General features: G+C 47.0%; 1 protein-coding gene across 5 annotated transcripts in view; it reads left to right on the top strand.

Moving 5' to 3' along the window:
* ADGRL3 (adhesion G protein-coupled receptor L3) overlaps nt 1-27,227 on the top strand; it is a 359,836-nt gene that overhangs the window by 200,268 nt on the left and 132,341 nt on the right. For all 5 annotated transcript variants that reach the window (XM_085310378.1, XM_085310354.1, XM_085310370.1 and 2 more), the window contains one exon: nt 14,961-15,761. In XM_085310378.1, the coding sequence (XP_085166504.1) occupies nt 14,961-15,761 (801 nt within the window). The remainder of the gene's footprint in view (nt 1-14,960; nt 15,762-27,227) is intronic.

Below are 27,227 nucleotides of genomic sequence, written 5' to 3'. Positions count from 1 at the left end.
ACGTGAGTATTTGTATGAGCCTCTGTCGTACCCCTGCTTGAGCTCGGGCTTTTCCCAAGGAGACCGCTGGTATGCTCGCAGCTAGCTTAACTGCTTGATAAATGGCAGCGGGCACGTCTACATTTTATATATGCCATACACAAATAACGTAAGCCTAAATCGGGCGTAAATTAATGTATTGAGGCCGCATGGTTGAGGAACGAACAGATCGGCCTTTGTCCATGTCAAAACTCGCTCGCCATAGCGAGCGTGYGCGCCACGTACGCTTTAAATGCAGTCAGTAGTGAAATATGTTCCAGGTGACTCTGGTGTGTGGGGGGGTATTATTAGTACTTATCATGGAGTGACATAGCTACGTGCTGTTGCTGGTACTTTCAAACCGAAGAGTCAGTTTTTCACGTAAAATTCATTAAAAATACATGCTGGTTCATTCCATAATTGTCAYGTTTAAGTTAATGTCTTAAGCCTGTTTTTTTCTTTTTTGGGGGGGAGGGGGATTGTTTTTTCAGTTTTTTATTTTAAGCCTTAATAGAGGTGTAACTGTCTTTGAGCACATGCTTTTGCCAAGAGCCTGTGGAAACACCTAGGACTTTTCCCGTTGACTAGGAGAGAGTTTGGATGTGTGGGGTGAAATCAGTGCAGCCTTGATTATTAAAGAGGGTGAGTCTGCGCCTTTAGATTTTGCGTGTTGAGAAGTTTGTGGCGTGGTGGTAGTAACGGGGAGAGACGTTTGTAGTGCGGAGGAAACGTATTGTTTTTTCTTGAAGGAGATTGCTCTGTCCTCCCTTCACCTCCCAGAGATGAAATTAAATGACTAATGAAGTGTCAGGCCAGTTACAGAATACAGAAGACAACTATCTAGTTTTTTACTTTATGCCAGAAGAAGTAGCATTTTTGGTCTATGTCTGAGCAGCTTTGTTGACCCRGAGTCAACCACTCTGCACGCTCCTATGAGCATCTAGCGAGATGCATTTATTAACCGGTTAGGGGACACAGTACCCAAGTATTAAACTAGGYTTGCGGGAGGAAGATGCTGATGAGGGAGAGCTCGGTTTGCCGCGACTTGGGAAATACGGCTTCCCGAGCGGCATGCGCGACAGTTGGCCATCGTTGGCTGCAATGTATGGAAGGGAAAGCTCCAACGAATTGCTGTGCAACACTTCTTCGTACGCATGTCGATACTCACGTTAAAATGGGCTTTCACAGTCAAATTCTGCCCAAATCTTATCAATTATGAATGGCTGCATTGCGACAGATGGTCTGTATCACTGTTTTTAAGAATGAGTGATACGTTTCAAATGAGAAACACATGTTGCTCAGCAGCTTGAGCTGCCACTTATGAGAAGAGAAGCAACTCCCTGACCCCTTCTTCCCCTCCCGTTGTTGGATAACATCCTATTTTAATAACCTGAAAATGGAGACCGTGAAATATTGCACGATGGAAAGCTGTGAGCAACCATCAATTCCGGTGTAAGAGGATCCCGCTCTTGCTCAGCGTGGTGGGAGCCGCACCTGTTTGGGCAAGGGTGAAATTTGGATTTGCAGCGTGAGTATCGATCAGGATTTCCTGGGGGCCTTAGTGAMGGCAAGTTTGGTAGAACGGACGCGGCAAAAAGGTCGTTCAGCTTCGCGTTACTGGAAGGTAAGACTGGAAGGAGCTGGTTTGGACCTTGAGACCAGCGTGTGTCATGACGACGTGGACGGGTGCTTGGCTTCGTTGAAGATGCTGTGAATTCCTTCGATAAGCTGCTTTTCCTTTCAACCTATACCTTTCATGTGACTTGCTTTTAAAACGAGAAGTTTCTAGACTGTTGTGGAATAAAAGCAGCRCTGCTGAGAGCAACCCAGGTGATAGTAAGGCTATTACTCATTGGCATTTGGGTGATTGCAGCCCCATAGTCCTCAGAAGCAGGGCTGCCCATCTTGGAAACCACCTTCTCTGGGCGTGTGCCTATTTTTACTACTGACATTAATGTCTAGGCACACGCCAAATCTGGGAACAAATAAACTGTGTAAGCATCYGCAGGAGCGGTGTCTAATCTGGTGGAAAAGCGCGTGTTAAAAATCTTCATTACTTTTACAAAACACGCCGCAAAAGCCTTTGCGGGCTCTCGCGCAAAATACGTAATTAAGGCACGTATTGCCACAACAAGTGAGCCAAAGGTGTTTTGCGACAGTGGCCTTTCGAAAATAAAAAAATCACCATCGCTTGCTTGCTTGCTGACTTAAAAGATTGCTACAACCCGCTGGGCAATGTTGGGAGTAAAAGGCGTTCTTCCTCTTGCTTCTTGAAATTCTGCTTAACGTTCGCAACGTAGCAAAATAATCCATTTCTGTGTCTTTCAAACCGATCGTGTTAGTTGTTCCCTCGCTGAATTTAGTGCTTATTCAAATGCAGTTGCCGTTCTCCTGGAAAACGGGTTCTGGCTCARTTTCTTTAGTGCAAAGCCCTTCCTTAGTGCCCAGATAACACAGTGTTATCTTATTCTGGTAATGCTTCACCATACAAAGCAGTCAAAAACCCAAGGAAGCCTGCCAAGATACACTGGGCAAAAAGCCCGTCTATAAAGTTTGAACTTCTTTCCCTTAACAGTGCGGCGTTCGCACAGCCCTCTCTTCAGGCAAGGGAAATAAATCAAAACAAAGCAGGAAAGTTAACCAAGAATTTTGCTCGAGTGCGACGTTTGGTAATTCCTTTTTGCAGGAAAAACGGGAGCGCCAGGTACCTAAGATTTGCTGTCTTCATATCTGAGTGTGTGTGTGTACGTGAGAGTTCTGGGAGGTTTTATGGAAAATTCACCTTTCCTTTCCCCCTTCTGTTCTTTTTTTTCCGCTTCATTTCTCCGATTCTCGCTTGCTCCGTCGTAAATACACACGCGTGGTGGTGACTGTGGCTTTGCAAGCTTCGGCCTCTTAAATGCTAATGCTTTTGCTTTTGGTCGCCCTCCCGTTTTTGGAAGCCCGGTTTCTGGGAGGATGGTATGTGTGTATATTTGTATATATATATATGTACACATATATATGTGTGTGTATATATATATATATACACACACATATACACACACACACACGTATATACATACGCATTTTTGGTTTGTTTTTGCTGGAGTCGATAAGAAAACCTTCTTAAAGTGTCTGCTCGGTCCTAGGAACGCGCCGTTGGCCTGAGTTAGCGCTCACGCGGCTCTTGCCGTATCGCCAGCGTGTTTTACTTCGGTCAATCGATAGGGTTAAGAGGCTAAGGTTTGTCTGGTTTCCATCGCTGCTTGTCCGGAGTCCGATAGGTATCCAATTAAATTTTCCAATATTGGAACAAGAATAGAGCGGTAGTGTCAGCTCTTCTACAAGCGGCTATTAAATTACAGGATGTAACAGCAGCTAATGACGATTCAGAGCAATAACGTGCCCCAGTTCTGTGTTTATTGCGTTTAAAAGATGATTGAGAGGTTGATTTTTTTTTTTCTTTGTTGCCAGCTGCATGGTCGCTAATGATCGGCAAAAAAGCCTCAAACCGAGAACGACTCTTGTTCTCAGCACAGCCCTCCATTGCGAATTTCCAGAGTTCCCAGAATGAATTGTGGATGTGTAATGGCTCTAAAAATAAGGGGAGAGGTGCTTTTTTTTTTGTGTGTGTATATATATATGTATATATATATATGTATGACTAATGGTACATCCTCAGCTTGAAATTATTTCTAACCTACAAAGAAAAATTGTGTGCAAAGGTGACGGACTTGCTTTGAAAGGCTCATAATTGCTCTGACCTAAAGCTAGATGTCTCCCGATTAACGTGGGCGATAAATGAATGTTCTAATGTAATTTTGAAACCTATGGAATTAGCAGTAGAAGCCAAAATTGGTGCTTCCTCTCCAGGCTAACACTATTACTGCAAGCGTTAGTTTTAAAAACCCCAGGCGAGCTCTTTACCCCAGGGTCTGCCCGGTGTCGCTGGTGTAAGGACTCGTTTCTGGAAGCAGTTGTGTGATGTGATAAACATCAGGTTGAAAATTCAATTTACTGCCTAAAGAATTTGGGGGGAGAGTTTTTCRTAAAACAAAGTTGGTCAGTTAGAGCCTCCTTTTTCCAGCCCGCGGGTTCGCTTTTAACTGCGATGGTAGTGATTGCGTTTGGTCCATAAAAGCGTAGGCATTAGTGCTGCAAAGAGTGATGTGCTACAGGAAATGTTGAATTGGAGGTACCTAAGAGAAAATGAACGTTATGTTTTCTCTTTGATTTTATTATATGTAGACTTGGCTCGCTGGTGCCATTTAAATAAATAAATATGCAAATGTCTCTTGCTCTGAAACACAGTTTGCTTGACAAGCCCTAAATTTTTTCGCACATTAATTAAAATCTAGCAACATCCCCGTGCTGCTCTTCCCCCACCCCGCGCCGCGGCAGAGACGTTTCCGCAGCAAAATGTGGCAGCTCTGCGAGAGCACGCRGCAAAGCGAGGTGACGGTCTGGAYAGCAAGCGAAGAAAACGCTGATTTTTGTAGCGGTAACGCTTGCCTTTCCAGTTCAAAAAGGCTGCGATAGGCAGGCCAGAGGTTTGGGCTGGCGAGTGCTCCTGGTGGGTCCTTTTGGGCAGGATTTGTCCATCTGGAAATAGAGACGGTGCCGCGAAGAGGGTGTCACGGCTGTTGCTTGAGCCTTGGAGCCATCCTGCTACCCAAAATCCAGACCAAATGGCTTTTGGTTTCTCGAGGAGACGGACCGACCTCTCGTGCTGGTACGGACACGCGGCTTCCCTATTTTTTTAGCACCGTCGTGGAAGAGGTGTTCGGAATTTGTGGCGTGCTAAACCCAAAACCTGCTTGAYGTGAACTCAAAATCTTGATTTCAGTGGGTTGTGGATCACACCTGGTACCTGCTACTGCCAGCCCGTCTCATCCGCAGGCTTCTCCAAAATTACTTCTGTAGTTCTGCATATTTTGGGGCATCTCACGGGAGTGCTAGAAATATAAATATCCCATTTTGTATACCTACAGCACGTAATTTAGAGTGGTTTGCAATAAGCTCACAGAATCAGTTTTTTTAATAAATAAATAATAATAATAAAAAGATTGTACCTCCGTAAGGTCTAGGCAGCAAGAGATGATTAATGCCGCCTTGCTTGATGGCGATCCTGCTAAGGGTGCTTTGCAGCGGACGTTTCGGGCCGCCCGCGCTATTGCTGGCCGTGCAGGCGGCTGAGTAATTATAAAAGGATGAGTGAGGAAAAACAGAGAGCCTGGCAGGTGAACCGTGCAAGAGAAATAACAGATAAAATAATCTTCTTCCATTTAGTGCAAAATCGTCATTATTTAGAGGTTYCGCTCACCCTTTTCTCTTTTTATCCGGAAGAGCCATCCTCGACGGCTTCGCTGCTAAAGGAGCAACACTTAAATCCCACTTCTGTTTACTTGGGGTGCAATTTTACCAAGCRTATTGATGCGAGGACTTCATTGTCTTTAAGCAAATTGACCAAATAAAATAATAAAAAGCCTATTGATTGCAGGTCCGCGCATCGTGGATGATAAGTGTGTAAGCTCGTGGGCAATTCTGAACTTCTCACTGTAAATTGCTTTTAATGAGCTGGAATTGTATCAGCTAAAAGACACAGAAACAGATTAACCAAATGGGATCTGATTGCTGTTTTTTTTTCTGTGTCCCATCATTCCCCTTCCTTTTGGGTGCTCTTTCTTTGCAAAAGATGGAAGTCGCCCGCGTTGACGTTGGTGCCTCCATCTCTCATTGATGCCTGTGCCTCTGAAATGAAGGTGCTGCTTTAACGCATGAGTATTACTGCAGAGGCAATAATTTGTTGTTTTCTTTGGGTTTTAGCTTCTGGTGGCCAAGCAAGGCGGTCTGACCCGCGCGAGGAGCGCTGCCCCGGCTTGCCATGTAGCGTCGTAGGGGAAGGAAGGCCATAGCTGGGACTATGGAGATCGTTGGGATGGATTGCACCCTGATTTTTTTTTTTTTTTTTTTTTTGCTTGCTTAGTTGGTTTTTTTATACTGTGCTTGGAAGCGTTGCAATGTAGGGGAGTACAGATGCACGAGGTTTTTGTCGTTGTTCTTTTGCTCCCGCTTGTGCCCTGGCTCCCTTGTGGTAGATCTTCTTGCGGTGCTTATGTGCACATATGTAAAAGAAAGACCTTGGGTTTTTTAAGACAAAAAAAAAAAGAGAGAGAAAAATTAAGCCCTTTAAAAGTATTTCTTTTAATAAAGTATGGTTCTGTTCTTTGTATTTTCCTGCAAGACACGTCTGCTGAAAAATGCTGACTGGCGATTCTCGGGTCCTCTGTATGGAAGCTGCTCCGTACAAGAGACCTCATGTGTAACAGCGTTGAAAATCTAATCAGGAGTGCTTCATGGAGCTGCAAAATCACTGCTGAATAAAACAGTGTAGCAGGGAAGCGGAGCTGTAATTGCCGGAGAAGGTCACGGTCGCAACAGTTGCGCAACTGGGTGCAACGTGGACAGATCCCGTTGGCCCCGGAGCCATCCCAGTTACGCCCTTACTGGTAGCTGTGGTTTTTCCGCTATGGTTTTCCTTCCTGGTCAGGCCCAGCCCCAAGAGGAGGGGAAAGGAGGCTTTTGGCAAGGTGAAGAAGGCTGAGTCACGTTTCCCGCAGGTATTTCTTCCTGCTGCCGCCCGCGGGATGCAGCTGAACCCACGAGGAGACTGGCTTGAAGGACGAGCTTTGCAACGTTGGCAAGGCTTGCACTGCAAATAGCGTTAGGAGCAGAAAAAGGAGGTACCTCTATGGAAAAGCAGTCCATCTTTGCTGCAAAATACGCTGTTTTCGGGGTCTTTAGGTTTCACCTGAGTCTTGAAGCACTTGCTTKACCCCTCTGCTTCAGGAAAATAAGCCCTCTTTATTTTGACGTGGAATTTTCTCCACGTATTTGGTTGTGATGCAGTTAGAGGTGACCAGAAAGGTAAGTGGTAAAATAAGTTTTCCAAGGAACACTGAGGTGCAATGCCAATCCAAAACAGCCGTGGCTTTGGGTTTAAATYACCAGTAAGATTTTTTTTAATATCTATGCATTAAAAAAAAAAWCTCTYCCACACAMAAAGAAGGGGAAAGGAGTAAGAAGAGATTYGGTGYGCTACAGGCTGTGCCRCGAGCACCTGGTCCGGTTCACCCCTGGCTTTGTTGCACAAACTGGAGCAGTTTTCCCTGAAAACGGGACTAATAGGATTCCTCAGGAGTTTGGGACCTGGGAATTGYGGTGAGCTCCTGAAGAGGGAATTAAATAGCTGGCAAACGGCTGGCCCCTGGGCTGGGCGAGAGCTTCACCTAGGAGAGGTGGATGGGTGGCCCCGCGAGCAGAAGATTGCTGAGGAGACAAGGCTGCGCTCAGGCTCTTCTGCAGATGAGCTTCACGCACGAGGGCACGTGTCCTGCTCGTTGAACCCATGTGTTTGGCTTCAAAGGGAATTTCTTAAGACGTATTTCAATAATATATCGCTCTACGGGAAAGGATGCGGCTGGGAACTGCAGTGCGAGCTGCCTGGTGTTTGGTGGGTGACGTTGTGCAGTCTGCAGTGTTTTGTATGCGTTACTGAGGTGCGGGCGAATAGCTGGGCGATACGCGGCATGCAAGGCGCAGCACCAAAACTGGGGTGTTTCCGAGCGTCGCCAAGGGCCGTCGTTCTGCAACTGCTGAGTACCTCTCTGAAAACCAGAGTCCTTGTAGAAAGGATTTAAAAATGCAATAGTGTTCTKCTAATTAAGGCTACTGTTTTAAAGCTAAAGAGCAGGTAATCTGCTGGTGTTGATCCAGTGTAGATAGTGACTTCTTTCTTTTTTCCTTAGCTTGCAATACCTCAATGAGAACATAGTGGCGCACTAAAAGATGTTTAAATTTTATAAAATCCAGCACTTGTAAAATACACAGCTTCAACGTGGCACCCAACCTCCTTCTGACCCCAGGGTAGATACCCTCAACCGCTCATTGCGCTGCTCTTGCTGTTGAGTTGTGCTGAAGACAGAAGGCTTCCTAGGCTTTCCTGAGACTGCTCTGGCCAAGCAGTTACTTACAGCTTTGTTGGCTGTGCCTAAGCGTGATCCAAATTTTGTAATCTGAGCAATACAACTTTTAACCCCGTGGGTTACTGTCATCTTGCTGTTTTGCTGCTCATCAGAAACTGCTACCTCCCAGAAAGGCAAGTGTGGAAAAAGCAGGCTGGGATAGTGATGGACTATGGTGTCCGTCAGTTCAGACATATGTTGTTGGATGGTCTTGAGGTTGCTTTTCTTTGAAAATGTTAATGGTGATGCTCCTTAAATYGTTCCAGCTCTAGCCAGGCGTTGACTCACCAGCACTGGGTTCCCCAAGAAAGCTTTTTGCTGGTGCAGCTCTTCTCAAAAGCGTTCCCAGCCCTCCCCGTGGTTATTCAGTAGTTTTATGGAAAGCTGCATCTCCAAAAGGCTCTCCTAAGAGGCRCTATGAGCAGCGCTCGGCCTTGGACAGAAGTAGCGTGCTCATGGCCGAGGCAGCATCATTTGACCCTTGCATAGTATCGAGACCGAGAAAGAATTTTCGTGCTGTCGTTCTTATTTGTGAATTTTCTACGTCGTGGTCTTCCCATCACGGTTGATAGAGGAGGCTGCTTTTTGAGGCGGATGAGARGGACTGCAAGGAAAGGAAAGGGCCGGTGGTCAGCGTCCACGTTCGCCTCTGGCACTACGAGCGATTCATGGGTTAGTGCTTCGTCTACGTTAGGCAGAAGAGAGATTTTGGGAGGGAGCAGCATCTACCAGCCGTAGCCTTGGCATCCGCATCTGTCCCCTTCACCTCACAGGGTCCTTCGTAGCCCTGTTTTCTATTTTCAGGTTGCTGAAAACCGAGCTGTGCCCTGATTTCTTCTTCCAGTTCGAAGTTAGCAAGAAGAGTAAGTGCTGTTTTAGATTTAAAAAAAAAAAAGAGAGAATCTGAGCCTCAGTGAGGCGGACAGATTTATTGAATTACCTCATAGCAAAATGAGCGTGTTTCATTGTCACTTATCTGCATTTTTTTTTCCCCTCTGTTGAGAAATATTTTAATCTCTTGATGCCATGGTGAAAATGCTGCATTGGCTGTGAAATAGAGAGAGGGCACCACACACTGACCGCTCCAATAACGTGCACCAGTAAATATCGTGCAAGGGCTCAAGGATCCTGATTTCCCGATACATAATGTATTAGAAGTTAAGCTGTTGCAAAAGCACACAGAAGACTTCTCTGAACCTTCATAAATTCATATGCTTTAAATTAGAAATAAAATAGTCTTTTTTTCCCATTAATGGCGAAAATGATAGGTCTTAGTGGTGCCTAATATTCTGTTCATTGCAAATAGTACCAAATGTGTACGTATTCACCGCATATATTTTATTGCTGTAATTTGTGGTTCTCCCAAGCGGAATAATATTTTTACTTCACTGAATATACCAGTGCAAGTTAAAGGTCTCCGATGTATTCCTTTAAAGTGACAGTTCATTGCAGCAAGGTCCCTGCTTTATATCGGTACTTATTCATGAGAAAAGAAGGATAAAATATAATGTCATCCTTCCTGAGCCGCGGATTCGAGCGGCGGGGAGCTAAAATCCCCGTGGCTCGGAAGCGCTTTTCCTTCGGTTCTCGGTGCGGCGGCGCAGGCGCGCGGGTGCCCTCTCCCGTCTCCCGCCGCGCGCCCGGAGCGAGGGCTGGAAAAGCGCCGCCGGAGCCGTCCTGTTCCCGTTGGGCGGGCCGCGCTCGCCGCTGAAACGCCGGCGGGTCGGGCGAGCCTCGGGCGAGCCTCGGAGCGCCGCGGGCTCCAAAGCTGTGTTTCGCATTAGTTGTTTTAGCCGGCCTTTTTTAGAGTTGTTTTTTATATTTTTTTTTTTTCGTTGCCGTTTCGTAGTGCTTAGGACGAGTACCGCTGAGAAAGGCGGTGGATGCCTGCAACCACCTTGCTCCTCACACCTTTCTCGAGAGCGAAGAAGAAGCGGTGTTTCACCTCCCGAGCGCTATTAAAGGAAACTCGGCCGCAGCAGCCGGCGTCAGCAATCCGCCTCGCGATCGAACGAGAAATATGGGATACTCAAAGGCATGAGATAACTGCCAAGGCTTATTGCCGAGCAAAGAGCTYCCCCCCTCCCCGCCAAAAAAAAAAGAAAAAAAAAGTTTTCTCTGCAGAGCATCAGATTTCGCTCGCTTCGCGCCGCGCAGCCATGCCTTGGCAGTCGTGATTAGCCTCGTTTGGACCTGTGGAATCCGTTATTTTATAGCTGGCGGCGCGACGGACGGTTTGCTCCTCCTTGGAGAAAAAGCCGGCCAAAAGGCGCAGCGCTTCGGTTCGGCTGCCCCTCGCCTACGGCGTTTTCCCTTCCCGCTTAAGGCGAGACACCTCCCGGTCCTCCGTCGTGGTCTTGACGTCCCGAATTTATCTGGGGCCTGCACGAGGACGAGCCTTTAACGAACTTCAGGCTTTTGTTCCTTTTAAAGCCAGACAAGGAGGGTTTGCAACTTATCTGGCAAGGAAGGTATAAATAGCTATGCAAATAATAATTATGCCTAATTAGCTACAYTTGCCGCGTTGCCAAGTGATCTTGCAGTGCTTTTGACTTCCCAGGAGGAGGAAGAAGCAGGGGCGGTTATCCGGGTCTGGTTAYGTGTGACCAGTTACGGTGGGGACCAAACGACCAAGTAGAAGACAACCTAGACTCGTGCTCGCTTGCAGGATTAGATATTACTTGGCAAGGTGACTTCTGAGACGGCTGTTKTGCTGTAGGTTTTTCCAGCTGTTTTGTGGGTCGGTCTGTCTGCACTCATTTCTGAGTAATCCTGGGGAGTAGGACGTAAAATAGGTCTTTATATTGTTTTTTTTTTTCCCCCTTTTTCCCCCCTGCCCCTATTTTAGGCGAACGATGTCCAGGTGGCTGATTCTGCTGTAGTTTAACGGCAGCTCGCTCGTCTGCTGTCACACTAGAAGCAGTAAGAGGCCAGCTGGCAACGCGAGTTTGGCCGAATGCATCAGAGCCGTAATCGAATTTTGGACCGTTATTGGACAGTGCACTTTTTTTTTTCCTCTTGCACAAAATCATCCTGCTGCTTGTTTTTAATCGCTTTTAATACTAGTGCACTGCAGGTTGGAAGAGTCGTGGCAAAAGAAGATGTTACCACCGCTTATTTTGGTGCGAGCTGGTGACATGGGGCTGGCTGCAGGGTCRGGCCAGAAGTCCGTCCGGCTCATTTTTCTGTCTCTGATGATGAGCAGTGGCCAATGCTCATGGGCGCAGAAATGTCCGGTGGACAAGAGTTAATGCACCTTAGTGGTTTCCTTGATCCTGATGGCTCTAAGTTAGGCTGACTTAAGTGGCAACATTAATAATCCTTAGCAATATTTTAGTGAGCTTCTATTAAATTTAGTTATTATGTATTAAAAAGCAGACTGAAAGCACTAACATTTTAAGAAAGCCCAAATTAATGGTTTGAAAGGTTTTACAAATTTATCAGAGGAATGGAAATCTAAAAAAAGAAAAAGGGAGAAAAAAACACTTAAGGAAAAAAAGACAGCTTTGATTTCTGCAGATCCCATAGATACCATATTTAAGGATCTAATTTAGGTTGTGGTTTGGGAAAGCATTTATGGATTATTGGCATTTTCAAACTCTGCACTTCACTCTGAAATTAATGAGAAGGCGATAAATTTGGAAACGCGCAGCACGAAGCCGGTGTAACGCGAGGTGCTCGTGGAGCGCTTTCGTTCGCTGGTGCCGGGGTCCTACATGGGAAATGCAGGTTGGAAGCGGAGGGAAGGAGAGGCTCTTTCCCCTTTTCAGCAAACGAAGCACTAGCTCTTCATTTAATAAGAGGCAAGCGTTGCCGCTGTGCGGTAAATTGAGATTTTGTTTGCAGCCGTACGGAAAGGAGTAYGATAGGCACGAGCAGGTGGACGCAAGAAGGGAGAAATAGTCTTTTTGCAGCCTTGAATTTGCTTGGAAAACGCTAATAACAATGCAGAGTARGGGAAATTATTAATAAAAGTTACAGGCCTCTGACTTGAACAAACAAGCTGGCACCGTACGGGGGACAACTTTTTATTTCCGTTTGCAATTGCCTTTTTAACGTCCCCGCTTGAACGCGCGTTTTTGGGCTCGCGGGGAGGGTTTGAAGCGCTGCCAGCGCGAGGCTCCCTCCCGGCACCTGCCGCCGCGCTCTTGCCCAAAACAGCCGAGCCCGACTAAGTGCGCTGGTAAGAAAAYGAGCGGTTAACGCTGCTCGAGCGTTACCTGTGCCAGAAATGAAGGGCATGTTTGCAGAGGCTCAACCCAAGCGGTACTAAGGGCGTTTAATTAATTGGCTCGCGCGATTTTTTCCTTCCATCCAAAGAAATCGGGGACGCRGCGGACGAAGCAGCCATGCGTGTTGGGACCTGTCGTGTTGCTTTCTTGCTTTTGCCAGGGACATTTAATGCCYTCGTTTTACGACTTTTAACTGTGGCCAGCCGCAGCCGGGTGCAAGGTGAGCAATCGCCCTGCAGGTTTCTCCAGCCGCCACGTCCGGCAGGAGCTCGAATTGGAGCCCAGGTTAAAAAATATAAATATATATATWTTTTTTTATTGGAAATGCTTTTTTTGGGAGCTGGTGTTAGGTGGCTGGCTCTGGACCCGCTCATCCCCACGTGGGGAACTGCAGATGGACTGGCACAGGTTGCCCAGCGAGGTYGTGGAGTCTCCTTCTCCGGAGATATTCAAAACCCGCCTGGATGCAACCCTGTCTAACGTGCTGTYGGTGACCCTCTCCTAAGGCCCCCGTTAGAGTCCTCGGGGAGGATTTTCCCGCATGACGCAGGCGTCGCCCTAGCTTTCTGCAGGGTTTGGGCTAAGGAGTTGAAGAAGTCTGTTTTATGGAGYTTCTCCCCAGAAGGGTTGATTCTACACATAAATCTGGATCAGTCCTATTACAGCACACGAGTATTTCATTTTGCTCTAGGAACCTGATCCGTAGGCAGCTGGTGTTGAAGTGACTCAAAAATTCCAGGGGCCTTTGGATGTCCCAAGTATTGGGTGTTTCTTGTTTTTTTTTTTCTTTTTTTGTCCTCTTAAAGATTTTTTGTAAAGTTAAAATATATCTGTGTTTTGTTCAGCTTGTCTGCTTATTTTCCAGTGTGTATGAGAGGAAGGGTTTTTATGTATCTATATAAAATGTTCACRTACTGTAGTAGTGAAATAAGTTAATAAAAGTAAAATAAGTTAATAAAACTTCCTTTTCGTATGAAAGAGGTAAAGAAAAGTAGCTGGCCAATACAGTACCATTAATCTATTCTCTTTTCTCCTTTCTCTCTTTAATTCTCTCTCTACAATAGAAGTGGAACAAAAAGGTAATTAAATACCTTTCCAATTATCTACTTATCTATCTATATATATATATATATATATAACTTATGTATAGGCTAAGTTATTTAACAGTTTAACGTTTTAGTTGAAATACCTTGTCATTAATTCTCACTACTTTTTTTTTTGTTGTTGTTAAAGTTTATTCAGTATCTCTGCTGCTCAACTTCACTAGATAACTCATTTTTGCAGAAGAGCGTTGCCAGTGCCGTTTTCTTTCCTTAAATTGCTCTTTAGAGGTTTAGACCGGTCCCGCTGCTCTAGCCCCAAAAGAATTTGGACAAGCATGCATGTGTATATACATACATATATGTATATATATGCATATATATATATATATATATGCATATGCATATCTCTGCTGTAAAAATCTCTTAGAAACAGCGCTGCTTTATTAGCTGCTGCAGATGGTTGCTTAGACTCCAGCAGAGCAACRCGCTCTCAAACCAGCTGCTGAATCCGATATTCCTCCGTTATCTCAATTGCTGGATTTCCCTCGAGAATTGGCCGCACTGGAAGCTGGGAGGGGAGGGCGCCTTTGGGTGTCCCGCGGCGCCGGCTGCCGAACCCTCTCCCCCAAACACCCGCGCGTCGAGCGCCGTCGCTCGAGCCGGCCCCGCTCCGAAGTCTGAGCAGCAAAGCCACCCCGGTTAGTCAAACCGCTCCTCTGTGCTCCTCTCATGTAACAGTAGAAGGTACATGTGTTTTTATTTTTTTTTGTTTTATTTTATTTCATTTTTTTATAAGTTTGAATTACTACTATATTTAACAGGACATTTTTTTTAACTGATTAAAATCTAGACCTTGGGTTCTTCTCCGAGCGGACTTGATTCTTTCCCGTCCTTCTCTCCTTTCTTCCTTCCTTCCTTCCTTTCCTTTTCCTTTCAGCGTTCATACATCATTCATTTTTAATCGTGTGGACTGCATGTTGTGTGTGTCCTGTAGCAGCTTCGGAAGCCTTGTTTCTAGCTAAACCACGGGCCTGTGGTTGGGTTTCCTCCCCTCTTTTCCCACGTGCGTTGAATMCTCTGCTGAGATGCTGAGGGACTCACCTCTGCTTTGCTATCGGTACCCTGTAAACATTTAATACCGCTTGGGCTGCGAGGCTGGGAGTTTTGTTCTCTTATTTCCATTTTTAGGCCAGTCTTCGGGGGGCAGTTCAAAATAGAGGCACGGAGCGATGCCCCGGGACATCCCCCCACCCCTCCACCTAGTAGCTCTGGGTTTGCTCTAGAGATACCCTCTGACAACCCAAACCCCGAAAGCCCGTGGCGGCACGTAGTCATTTCAGAGCTTCCCGAGGCGAGCGGGCCAAGTAAGTACCAAGAGATGGGGAAAGCGATGAGGACACAAACAGAAGTTGATAGAAAAAGCAAAGGGGGGGAGGGAATATACGTATCAATTTGATGGAGCAAGCCTCGTTCTAGCCGCGTGGCCAGCGGGGAGGCAGTCGCCCGGCATGGCTCGGGGGCTGCTCTGGATCTCGACCGCTCTCCGCTGCAGACCTAGAATAATTTAGACGTTTGTGCCACCCCCACCCCCCTCCCCAGAGTTGTCGTTAACGTTGGGTTTTTGTTCTAAACTCGTTTTCTTTTCCCCTCCCCTCCGGCAGTTTTTCTTTGTCCCGGCCTGCTAAAAGGAGTATACCAGAGCGAACATTTGTTTGAGTCGGACCACCAGTCCGGGGCCTGGTGCAAGGACCCTCTGCAGGCATCGGACAAGATCTACTACATGCCCTGGACGCCTTACCGCACGGACACGCTGACGGAGTACTCCTCCAAGGACGACTTCATYGCCGGGAGGCCCACCACCACCTACAAGCTGCCGCACCGGGTGGACGGCACGGGCTTCGTGGTGTACGACGGGGCCTTGTTCTTCAACAAGGAGCGCACCAGGAACATAGTCAAGTTTGACTTGCGGACCAGGATCAAAAGCGGGGAGGCCATCATCGCCAACGCCAATTACCACGACACCTCTCCCTACCGCTGGGGCGGCAAGTCGGACATCGACCTGGCCGTGGAYGAGAACGGGCTGTGGGTTATCTATGCAACGGAGCAAAACAACGGCAAGATAGTCATTAGCCAGCTGAACCCTTACACGTTGCGGATCGAAGGGACGTGGGATACCGCCTACGACAAGAGGTCGGCCTCCAACGCCTTCATGATCTGCGGGATCTTGTACGTGGTGAAGTCGGTGTACGAGGACGACGACAACGAAGCCACGGGGAATAAAATAGACTACATATATAACACTGACCAAAGCAAGGATAGCATGGTGGACGTGCCCTTTCCCAACTCCTATCAGTACATCGCTGCCGTGGATTATAATCCCCGGGACAACCTCCTGTACGTGTGGAACAACTACCACGTGGTGAAGTATTCCTTGGATTTCGGACCGCTGGACAGCAGAACAGGTAAGAGTTTGAATGCTGGAGGGGGGAGGGAAGTGGTTTAGTTGTTGCTTCTTTTTTATTATTTCCAAACAAGGCRTAAAATTGAAGCATGCTCTTGTGTTATTGATCCATCCGTGTTTGTAACTGAAGCCCCAGCTGCAGGATTTTCAGAGCTGAAGCTGCACAAAATAACTTTTTTGGGGGCGTCTTGCTACGAAACGAAATAGAAGTACATAAAACAAGAGCCAGGCGCTCGGGTCTGCGGTTCGCGTCGTCTCAAACGTTGTTTTCCTGAGGCGACCGGGCAGGAGGGGAGGCGGCAGGGATCGCGTCCCTCCACGGCGATTGAACGTTTTGGGCGGGTTTTAAGTCGAGGTGTGTTTTTGGTAGGCRTTTTGGGATCACCGCTGCGGCGGAGCTTTCCTAAGCCGCCGCTGCAGACCTGGCGCTGCTTGGAGTCGCGGAGCGGGGGGAGTTTGGCCGCGAGAAACGTTCAGGTTTTTTCACGTTTCTCCCTTCCCCCCCCGCCCCCAGCTTCCCATTTGCGTGCTGCTAGGAAGAGGAAACCCAAAGGGCCTACCAAGAAGCTGAAAGATTTTTCCGCAACCTAATCTCTCTTAATATTCACTAGAGCTGCTCGCTTTAATCATCGTCCTCTTGTGCGGCAGCCGGCGTAAACAACGGCAAGAAAACACCAAGAAATTCTCCCCTCCAAAAAACGAACCCCCTCCAGTCGCCCCGGCTTTGCTTCTCCGAACCTGCCGCCGGCCCAGATTTTGTCCCCCTGTAAGGGTAGGTGCTGTTGGGATGTCTCCAAGAGCACAAGCAGGAAGACCTGCTACTTTTGAGGGCACGGTTTGGTCTTCCCGCTTAAGTAACGTCCAGGAGACCAGCGCTGCTTCAGAAACGTCGGAGGGCGCGCGTCAAACTTCGATCCGCGGCGCTCGTGTTAAAGAGGGCGGGATGCTCTCTCGACACGTGGTTGCAACCGTTGAATTCAACCAAGCGGGTTTCTCTCCTTGCCTTTCTGTCTTTGTCCTGAAGCAGCTTTACGACGCAGATAAGGTGAACCCTCCGTCCTTATAATATGCTAATTAAGCGCGTTTGTGTCGTGGGTAAAAGATGTGGCGGCGCGGTGATGAATAAGGACTTTAAACACATATGACACCTCGTTAAAATGTAATTTTCACATCATAAATCTGAGGCCTTTCCGTTGACAGCTGAGTAATGCGGRTGGTGGGCCGAGAGTCTCGAACGTCTCAAAGCCGTCACGTGCCCGTAGGTAGCCGTGACCGGCTCGCTGCGCCGCGCGCCTGCAGCGCGCTCTGTCCTTCCCGGGGAAAGGCAGCCAAAGGGCTGKTTTTTTCTTAAATCCCACTTGGGTGCCGGATAAGAGCTGCTCTTGCTTCGAGGTCTTGCCGCGATAAGACACGTTCGGTATCTCTGGAGTCGGATTCGGGGCGGCTGAGCCTTTTTGGATGAGCAGCTTCTCCTGGTGGACGAGGGGCTGTTTTTAGATGTCTGACGAGTGTTTAATTGCAGCTTCTGCTGAGGTTTTGTTTTCCAGCTGCTTTCCTCCTAGCTCTCCTCCTGTCCTACCTAGCCCTCCCGCTCCTCATCGCTGCTTACGGTGGCAGCTCCCAGCTGGACATTGTGGCTGGATGTTGGCAGCCCTTGCTCTGAGCAGCCCCTCCGCTAAGGCGTACCATGAACCAAAGCTGCAACTTTTATCCTCCGCTCTTCGCCCGTACGCGCACTTCTCCGTTGTTCTGTAAATATTTCAGTCCCTCTTTGCTGTTCAGATGGAAAGATGTGTCTCGGTTTGGCGGTGAACAAAACAGCATCTTTATGACCAAGCCGGCATCTCAAACTGCGTTTGGTGGCCAGCCGGTAGCTGGAGCTTAGAAGGACAGGAGGAGACTTCCCCTCTTGAGATACGCTGCGGCCCAGAAGTGCACACGTCGCGTTTCTTCCCCGCTCCGCAGCCCCAGACAGCTCTTCGTTTTTCTCCTTTTTAATTGTTTCCCTCTTCAGAAAAAACAGCGTTTGATTAAAAACGCTAGCAAAGTGTCGTGCCACAGGACGCTTTCCTAAAAGTAGGTGTTTTCTCCCTTTTGTCGGGAAAGCTGAAGTTTGTGCACTTTCCCCTACCTTCGCATGAGAAACCTGAAAAAGCGCAAGACTCCACAGCTTCAAAACACTCGCTTTGTGCAGCTCTTCATAAATATTAATGCTGTTTGGTTAGCACAGCGGGAGTATCTTCAGTGCCTCTCCAGAACAAATAAATATGTGCTTGCTCCTTCCTCCTAAATAAAAATGTGCTGCTTCCAGCAGGACTGGGAAACGGGAGAGGATCTAACCAAATAGAGGTAGAGGGGTCTCGATATTCCTCGAATCACTGCTAGTGCCGTGACGCACTTAATTAAGCCACCCTGAGAAAATGGTTCGGTGGACCAAGCCTTCGGGGAGCTAAACCAGCGTTTGGCCGCGCTTCTTTGGAGATCAGTTGTCACCCTTGCAAACCAAATGGGAATTTCTCGTTATAAAGCAAAAGCACGCGCTAAAATCGCGGGCGGTGTCCGCACGCTGGGAAGCGCCCCCGTCCTGCGCCTGCTTGCTTAGCAGTGGGAGTGTTGTGGAGCTGGGCTGGTGGGTAGCCAGCGTGCTTAAAGCAAGCGACGGACAGCTAGAGACAAATCATTAAGCTAAACTTTGCTTTCAAGCTCCAAAACAAAAGGAGGCCAGTGATTTTTGCACTTCATAATCCTGTCAAACACCAGGAGGGGGAACGCACGCTGCCAAAAACATGTCTGAAAAGCTAAGGCGGCTGTTACTGGAAGCGAGTATTGGATGTACTGCTGCAAATATCAAGATAATTGCATAGGAAAAAAAGACATTAACTGCATATGAAGGCTAGCAGCTTTTCCTCTTCTGCAGCAAGCTACTTGACTTCAGGAATCTGTCTGGAGACTTGATTAATTGYAGTTTCATTAAGTTCAGGGCCACCAGGTAGTCCCACCGACATCCACYGCAGGTTATCGTTCTCGTGCAAATACTTTGCGAGCTCGGGTGCAAGCGTGCCAGCCCTTTGGAGCTGAGCTGGTTGCCAGGGGCAGGGTAGGAGAAAGGAGATGCAACAAATGTCCAAGATCCTCTCCTGCAGCAGCAAAGGATTGCATCACGTATTTGTGAGGTCTTTTTGAGCGTTGGCTTTTTACACGTGTTTTTTAGCAAAGAATGCATCGTTTGGGAAGCTGCTGGCCAGGACGTTTCTCTGGCTGGTCTGCAGTGATGGGGGTTTGCCCAGGGTTGGGGGTTTAGCACAGTGAGAGGCTCTTGGATATTCCAGCTTTGAGTCATTGCATTTTGGCAGTTCCTCTCCCCTCACCCCAGAGCAGGATTAAAACTTGCTAGGATTCTCCTCGAAGGAGTTGGATGAAGCCTGGAGGAAAGGCAGGTATGACCATGTCCGTAACCAAATGTGTTCGTATCGCCTATTTTAAACACTCAGCGTTATTAGGCTCACCTCCTGGAGCGTCGAACCCCTCCAGAAAGCAATTATGAGCCCTTCAGCTTGGTTAAAGGCTTCAGCCATCACAGATCGGGATGCGTCCCTGATACGCCGGTTTGTTTTTTTTGCTACAGTATTTTTTCTTAAATGAGCAGACTTTATTCCTCCTCACAACTGAAAATACCTCTAGTCGGGCGGTTCGTGGGCCTTGATCGCTCTCCCCGTTTGTCTGCCACTGATTGTGTTTGTTCTGGAAATGAATATTGTAGTATTTTTAGCACCGCTTATTAAGACTCGTCTCTTAMAGTCTTATTCAGTGCTACTAATTAACTACTTTGATGCCACCAGCGTTGTGCAGCACTTGCTAYACCAGACTTGCTTTCATTTCTTTGGCTAATAAAGCCAAGAAAGCTGATGGGGGTCCTTGATGCTCGAGTTAAAGAGGAGTAAAAAGATCTTTAAGAGTAAACTACAAAGCTACTGAATGCTTGTTTGGAGTTTAAACTTGTACACACCCATGGGCATGTGTTGGCAAACTGAGTCCTTGACTCTAAGGCTTCAGTAGCAGAGTTTGACTTTTTTCTGGGTTCCTCAGATCTGGTAAGCAGTAGAGACCACTTGTCCCCAGCCTTCAGTTGCTGTGAAACACAGGAGCTCCAGGGTACAAGGTTTAGATGGCAAGAGAGGTTCTTCTCAGCTGACAACAATAATTACAGGTTTCTTGGTCCCTTTGGATTTTTGGAGCCTTCTCTTGGCTAGCAGGTAGCTGTGCTGATGCCGTTAGCATCTCCAAATCCTTCAGCTGCGGCACCAAGTCAACTTTTCAAACGCATAAGGTGCAACTGTGCTGATATWAAGCAACAGTCATCCACGAGGCGTGCAAAGGTCAACCTTACACATGGAGATCCAGCAGGCCTCCCCTAATAGCGTCGGAAAAGGATTGTGTAACTTGTAAGCTGGCACAAATAACAACTGTCTGTAGGAATTCAAGTCCCGATGCCTGCCCAACGTTTTTGCGTTGGCGTGACTTTCTTCAGCAGGGTGTTCGTGATTTGGGGGGCACAACGGATGATGAAGGCTTGGTTCGGAGGGCCGATTCCATTAAGGCGACCTGGYGATCGTTTGCCGTAACAGGATTTTTTTGCACTCTATCCAGATTTTTGCTCGATTAAAAAGCACTGAGAGGAAGCAKGACTTAAGGCAAATTTCGCTGAAATACGGCATTCGGTTTGAACCGCCTTGCTCTGAATAAGCGTGCTGGGCGTTTCGTGTTAYGTAGCTGCTCGGCTCTGTGTTCGCGGAAAGTGCCCGCTGCTCAGGGCTCCAAACAGGGGGGCAAAAGCCGCGAAACATCAGAGCTGRAAACTGCAGAAGGTTCTCGGTGGCCCTGACGGAAGATGGGAAAATCGGCTGCCTTTGTAGCAGCCCGAGCTGGCAGACRGGGGGGCCGTTCGCACTTGTCTCAAATTGCTGGAATAAATTAACGTAGCCGCTGGAGAGATCAGGCCTGGGACAGATTTGCGATGCTTTTTTTATCCAGATGCTTTGAAGGGTGCTGGGGGTGRCCCAAGAAAAAGGGGTGCTGCTCTTCGGGAAGCTTCTAAGGAGCCTAGGGAAGTTATGAGTCCCCTCAGTTACGTAGCTGGGTTGAGGTGGAACAGGTCCGAGCAGCCGCAGTTTGTCCCGAACTGTTTTGCCCCCAAGAAATGGGAACGCTATCCTGCAGGAATAGCCTCTCTTTGAGCTCAGTGGGATCCAAGGGGAAGCTTTTAGAAAGCCTAAACGGTGTCGTCAGGACACAGTGTGGTGTGTCAGCCCGTCGCAACRTGTCCTTTTCATATAAATGAGTTTAAATTGACTCTGGTATGAAGAGGAGAACAGAGAATTAAATTAGATTAATAGATTTTTTTTTAAGACCAGAAGGGACCGTTAGCTCATAGAGTGTGACCTCTGTAATGAATTCCATTGGATTTCATCCGCTTCCTCTTGCACGGAGCCTAATGACTTGACTTGAGCTRAAGTGTATCTTCCAGAAAGGCAGCAGGGCTCCAGGAGGCAAACAGTGTCTTGCACTCGGTGCTTTGCTTCTGCATGCGTTCTCTCCCAGTGGTAGAGAGGTTAAAAGAAAAAAAAAAATGTATTATAAATGTGCTTGGCTATACTGTCCAGCCATTGAGCCTTTCTGTGCCTTTTTGCATCATCATACATAAAAAAAAAAAAAAAAAAAAAAAACACAAGTGTGCCTCCTGAGGTGGCCTCCTTGCACCTCACCCTGTGCCTGGAGGTTGCCTTCTGTGGGAGGTCGCAGCTATTTTCAGAAGTACAGGAGAAACTTGTTATGTGGAGTGTGAAATTCCTGAATAGGCGGAGAAAGCGCACAATTAACTAGTAATGGGAAAATCGCTTGGTAGGCATTGAAAGCAAAGCAAAGCTTCTTGTGCTTTCAGATATGCACTTGATGATGAGCATCGCCAAATGGATCCTTAAGCTTTGTTTTTTTAATTAGAAGAAACTGCCACTCTGCAGAGCTTACATACTGCTCTCTTAATGCCTCTTCCATTTTTATTTGAACTGGAGTGGTAGGGAGTGACATTTAAACATCTACGTTTGTCATCAAGTTCTAATTTTCTCGATGAGAACGTCTGTCTGTTGAAAAGGGCACAAACTCGTTCCAGCAGTTTTTCTGTAACGTGGGGGAAGATTCGACCCCAAATGAATGGGTTTTCTGGTTGTTGCTTTGCCTTTTTCCTCTCCCCTTCCCTTTTTAAATGATCYTATATTTAAGCTAGGTAAAGGGTGATGATTCGAGGAGGTGAAGGCATGGAGGAAAGGAGATTGTTTTATCAGCTTTTTCTTGTCAAAGTGTGTTGGTGAATGCTAGTGGAAGAGATTGCCCTGTTCTTAATATGCAAGTGTAAGTTGGCTGCCGTAAAAACATCTTAATTCACATTGGTGCTATGCTATGTAAGCGTGTTTTTTCCTTCTAACACTGCCTTTTGCAATACTTTGGGTAAACTTCACCCTCAGGCATTTCTTTATGTTGACCAAAACATCTTAGGGGCCAATTTGTAGACAGGGCCCCATGCAAGCTGATCTGCACGTGGAAGATGGTAAGCGTATGCTCCGTCGCCTTGCCAAACTACGGCACGTGAGTAAATTTCCCCCTTTTGGCTACTTCCAGGTTTGGGAAAAATGACATTTTCTTTCTACAGCTAGTTGATTTTTATTTCTGATAAATATCTTGTCTTTGGTGGGTAGGTCTAGAGCTRTAAAAGCTGGTGGAGTTTGCTTTACCAGAGACCTTACTGTCCTCTCTGTACCTAAAGCGGTGCCCGCACTCTGATTTTATCCACGACTAGTCGACTGCATGTTAGACAAGCCTCCTGCTTCTCACTGCGTGGGTTGCGGAGTCCAGTCTAACATCACGGTGTTAACCTGCTCCCTCCAAAATTGCTTTATAACGTGACCTATTTCTCTGYGGGAGAAGCTTAGAGGAGATGGTTGCTCAGTGCTGGCGACCTCTCTTTGCCGCTGAGGTGAGGAGCTTTAGAAGGAGCAGGCACACTGGRTATTTCTGCAGCTCATCTACTGCCATCCAGCATCTCCCAAGGATGCTGAGAGACCTCCGTGCAGAGCTTAAAATTGCATCTTGCCCAACTCCTTGGCCTTTTCGTGAGCACTACTCGATGACTAATCGCCATAGGTGGCCATTCCCATAGCTGATGTATGATCCATCTCGTAGCCTTTCAGTAAAGATAACTGTTAGGGAAAAAAAAACTACTGTAAGAAAATCCTTTGTATGTTTTCATATAGGGCATTGGTTCTATATTTTGTCCCCTCAGTATGCTGACAATCTTGAGCCATCGTTGATTCTGGAGGATGTTTTAACTATTCTGTGCTGGCTGTATGTCAGTCTTCTACTACAAGAGATTGATTTGTTTCGATTGCATCTTTAACAATAAAATGGAGCGATGTTCCATTCCCAACTGAGTCTCCAAGGAATGCAATTGTTTCCCATTATAAAGGGGAAAAAAATGTAATTAAATTTTAATTACTTTTCCCTTTTGCCCGAATATCTTCACGTGGTACAAATCGAATAAAATTGTTTAACCATGACAGCACTTCTGCCAATTAAACCCTGAGAAGTGAAGCTGGAAAACATATACCACGCATGCGCATGGGCAYGTGGAAAAAAGGCGGCTGAAGGTGGCAAAGACAAGCATGAGTTAATCAGCCTGACCACTACCATAAATGGGAATTTTAAGAAATAGTGACATCTGTCCACAAGCTAGTCTGAGCTCTTTGCAGCTTCCCTTCTGATAACGCTGAAGAAGCTTTTTCCCTTCTGGCTTAATAGCTAAAGATTAATTGGAGTTCAAGGATTCAGTATTTCTAGTAGCCTTTATGTTGAAATTTAAGATGGGTAATTTAACTATGAATTGATTTTTTCTTCTTCTTCAATTTGAGCTTTTAGTGTGTGCATATTTTTATCTCAGCTGTGCTTGGGTTTCCTGAATTACAGGCAAGATTATCAAGAGATATTCATTAGACAAATGTGTTTATTAACAACATAAAGATTGTTGTGCTGAATGCCTGAAATGTGGAACCAGTTAATGGGGGGGAGGGGGGAGGGAAGAAAAATCTTTTTCTCCTTCTGGATTTTTGTCTATTGAGTTTTGTTACCTGTTGAAATGTATTGGGATTTTTATGGTCAGTGCTTTAAGGTCGGAGTTAGCCGTGTTTCYAAATTTCAGCAGATGAACAGCCCTACTAGAAGCCAGTGGCTCTGTGTCAGGAGAGCATGTCTTCCCCAGAAAGCCCCAATGTCACTTCCGTAGGAGATTTCAGGAATATTTTGGGGTTTGGCTCAGTCATTCTCCACTGCTGCTCAGGCTTCCGCTGTTAAAACATCTGAATCTTGTAATGGAGTTAAATAAAAATTGTGTTGTAGAAGGTYGACGAGCCCAGAAGAGGCTGTAGCGACCATCTGTTCTCGTTACCTTTAGTTCTCAGATCACAAGGCTGCCTCRAATTAATTCCCGTTTGAGCTGAGCGTGGTCCACACACTTTCCACAACGCATYTGACTCTCATCTGAGACATGACTTGTGATCAGGAATCCCTGAGGTCCCTGGCAAATTGGTTAATCACCCTCCCTTGTAATAATTTGCATCTCGTTTTAGGTAGCAGTTTGGCCAGCGTATGTGTGTAGGTTCATATTTGTGCATTGATTAGATATAGTTGAAATATAAATAGCATTTGCAAGCTGAATCGGTTGCCAAGGTGATCTAACTAAGTATGCGTTTATTCTCGTGGAAGACAGGCTTGTATGGGGTTTTTTCCTCCTTGGATGAAGCTGTCCTGAGCAATGCATCCATTCCAAGAGATCCAAGCGTTTGGTCGGCTTTGCTGACTTTTCCCAGTGCTGCTGCRCTTTATTCAGGCGTCAAGGTGTTACGCAGGCAAAATCGATTTGTTTGATTCCCCGCATCGCTCCGAACGCGCTGCGCGGAACTGTTGCATTTCTATTATTTTACCTGTTTTCCTGCGAGAACTTCTATGCGAGACCAGCATGAAATACGGAGGGTTCACAGAGTCGTGAAGGTTGGCTCCGTTGGATAACATCAGACAGCCAATACTTAGGATAAGGGTCTAGAAAAAAAAAGCGTAGTCCAGGTTTAAGTGGTGCAACGAGCATTGGGACAGCAGCAGGGAGCAATTCCCTGCAGGGGAAGGGGCAGATTCCCAGCTGCAATTTTCCTATGTTGTGCCGCAAGGAAAAGAGTCGGTCTTAACTCCGCCACCGCGGTGTTATCTAGATCTGTTAAATGGTGGCTTCCAAGCTGACCGCTGCTGATCGCGACTGCAGTGGCTGCATTTATATCATAAACCTGACGGAAATTCAAGAATTTTCCAATCAGCAGAGGAATTATCCAGGCGGCAAATGGGGATGATTGGGACAACGCTGCAAGGGGTTTTTTTATGCGACCTTGGGGCTTAGATGTAGAAAATTGTACATTTGCGCTTAGAGCATATCAAAGAACTTGTCAATAGAGTATTTTCTTCTATGTTGGAGAAAGTTTCATTGGTATCAAATCAAAATATTTTGCAAGAGCTTGTCCTTTTTTGGCAGGGAAGAATCAAAACGAGCCAATTGGATGTTCCTGTTGTCACCACTAATGATAAAATGTTGTTATATTATTTTAATGCTATGCTAAACACACAGCACTTTAACTTTACCGAAGGAAAAAAAATCGGCTTTTATGAAGCCCTAAGGTTTCGTCACCTCTGAGTCAGCGTAGTTGGAAGTCACAATCCGTCAGGAATTCCAACGTTTTGTTCCAGGTCATAGTGAAAATAGATCCGCATATGTCAGAGTTTTCCTCGGAGGGCAAGCTCCCTTGTTCTGATCAGTGCTGATTTAGACTCATTTTATGGTACCTTAGCCCTGCCAGAGCAACGTGAAGTGCCTTTTATGGTCTTTGGCCCTGCACTCGTTGCATTTTTAGACCAAACTATGTGTTTTAGCAGCCTAGAGGCAGGCTAACAAGGAGCACTCCCTGTGCTTTCCAACTGGCCGCATAGCTGTTTTGTGGCTGTTTCTTAACTTCTCCTTAACTATTAAATGCAGGTGGCAAATGTTGGAGAAAAGGAGAAGCGCCTCCAAGGGAATTAGTGGGCGATTTGAATGTTTGTAATTTTGGGATGCAGTCTTCATCTTTGGAAATCTCATATAACGGGAAATGCTGTAACTGTGCCCAGTGGTGGCCCATTTGTCTATATAAAAATAAATGCCTTGACAGCGCCTAGGGAATAAACCTTTGCGTTTCCCCCTAGCTGCGTTTGAAATCCAAAGTGAACTGGGCTTGTGCAGTCTTTAATTACGTGCTGATAGGGAGCTGCGTATTTCATGTGGACCGCTAGATGCAAGGGAGGAGATTGAGCTTCAGGCTTGCRTGGAGAGGTTGGCATTTAGCAGAGGACGCATCGTTGTGCCAGATTTTGCGACGGTTGGATGCCTCAGGCTTACAATAAACCAGCCAGGGGAGCTGATGCAAATAATCAGAGAAACTGCGGTGGAAGATGCCACATGCCAGGAGCTAGAGGCATGAGAAAGAGGTGTCCAGCAGAGCTGAATATGAATCATAAATCAAAAACCGAGCCGAGCGTGGCCTGGCGGGTGCGTGGGTTGTGCGTCTGCAGTGGACAACCGCAACGGTGCGGGAAGGCTGCCCGTGGGGCTGGCACCGTTGCGGGCTGAGCTGGGTCGGTGCTCGCACCGCTCGCTGCGAGGTGGGACTCTACCCATTGGGTGGAAGAGAAGTGTCCGCTGAAATGCAGTTCCCTGTGTCAGAAGGGACTCAAAAAATGTTATTTGATGCTGCTATCACAAGCTCAGAGACAGCATGAGCTCCACGTGGAGGGCAAGGGTGATATTTAGTCCCTAGCTAAATAACAGAAGTGAGAAAGTCACCTCAAATCACCTTCTTGCACCCCGGAGGTCTTCTGCAGTATCAAGAGCTCTCAGAATGAACCTAATAAAAACAACTAATAAAATAAAGAGAAACAAGGGTGAGAGGCAAAGGAGCCAGCACGGTGGCACTTTAGAGCCCTGCCAGCTCAGTCCAATTAGTTCAGCTAGCTGGTTGGAGTACAGAGGTCCGTGGATGGAGAAACTCCAGAAGAGCGATCCCCACGATGTCAGTACCCTTGGGCACAGCCGCCCTGAACACGCAGCAGGTCTGAGAGCTATCCGAGCATTCGTGCCAGTCTTCAGCGCCGTCTTCTGGACCTTCCTCTGCCAGGAAGCGAGCCCTGGGCCAGATTAAACCTGGCTTTGTTTTGTGGTCATTGAAAAGGAGGTGAGGATCTCGGGCCTGGCGCCGAGTGAAATGCTGCGTTGTGTGCGGTGTGGGGTAGGCACGACGGCGGCAGCGCAGCTTCTGGCTGTCAAGCGGTGGGGCTGGGAGCACCGGTG

The sequence above is a fragment of the Rhea americana genome, unplaced genomic scaffold, assembly GCF_003343005.1.
Source record: "Rhea americana isolate MKP2758 unplaced genomic scaffold, rheAme1 scaffold_107, whole genome shotgun sequence".
NCBI lineage: Eukaryota > Metazoa > Chordata > Aves > Rheiformes > Rheidae > Rhea > Rhea americana.
This window is presented reverse-complemented; position numbering and strand designations above follow the sequence as displayed.